The sequence below is a fragment of the Charadrius vociferus genome, unplaced genomic scaffold (assembly GCF_000708025.1).
Source record: "Charadrius vociferus isolate BGI_N301 unplaced genomic scaffold, ASM70802v2 scaffold2715, whole genome shotgun sequence".
In the NCBI taxonomy this organism is placed as follows: domain Eukaryota; kingdom Metazoa; phylum Chordata; class Aves; order Charadriiformes; family Charadriidae; genus Charadrius; species Charadrius vociferus.
The window spans coordinates 74,232-74,883 of record NW_009648635.1 but is presented as its reverse complement, the minus strand read 5'-3'; the positions used below and the strand labels follow the sequence as shown (position 1 = coordinate 74,883).

At 69.8% G+C, this 652-nt stretch overlaps 1 protein-coding gene across 1 annotated transcript in view; it reads right to left on the bottom strand.

The window, feature by feature from the left end:
* Nucleotides 1-3: 3 nt before the first annotated feature.
* Nucleotides 4-652, bottom strand: part of LOC104287514 (aminopeptidase N-like) — a gene marked incomplete at its 3' end in the record, with an annotated part of 8,561 nt that continues 7,912 nt past the window's right edge. Inside the window, exons 3-5 of the mRNA XM_009886230.1 lie at nucleotides 412-548; nucleotides 200-326; nucleotides 4-80 (exon numbers count right to left, since the gene is read on the bottom strand). Of these exons, the coding sequence (XP_009884532.1) occupies nucleotides 4-80; nucleotides 200-326; nucleotides 412-548 (341 nt within the window). The remainder of the gene's footprint in view (nucleotides 81-199; nucleotides 327-411; nucleotides 549-652) is intronic.

Genomic DNA, 652 nt, shown 5'->3' with positions numbered 1-652 from the left:
GAGCAGCGAGTTCTCCCGGTAGGTCACCAGCCCCCAGTTTTCCATGGCGCCCGCATTGAAGTCAGGGAGCCCGACCTGGTCTAGGGGACAGAGCGGGGTCCCGTTGGCGCGCTGCTGCCGGCGTGCCGGACTGCCCGTCCCCCCCTCCCGCCGCAGCTGGCGGCTCCTCCCGGAGACATGACCACCCCGCGGCACCCACCGGACTTGGGCAGCGGGTACGACGTGTTGTAGTGGCGCTCGAAGAAGCTGAGGATGGGGCCCGTCACCTGGAGCGCGTAGTTGCCCTGGCCCTCGGCGATGGCCTTGGGGCGGCCCCAGATGCGGATCTGGAAGGGAGAGACGTGGGGCTCAGCCGCCGGCCGGGCTCAGACCCCCGGGCAGGCAGGGGTGCCCCCCGCCCCCCCGGCCTACCAGCACGTCCTCCGAGGTCTTCTCAACGTAGTCGAACTGGCTGACAATGAAGGCCAGCAGGTAGGTGGACATTTTGGGGGTGGTCTCGAACTGGGTGACGTTCCATTTCTCCCCGTTGATCAGCTCCTGCCGGGTGCCTGTGGGGAGCGGAGGGGTTGGGGGTCACCGTGCGGCCCTGCCGGGCCCCTGGACCCCCCCGCCGGGGTCCCCCCGCCCCACTCACTTATGGCAGGCATGTTGG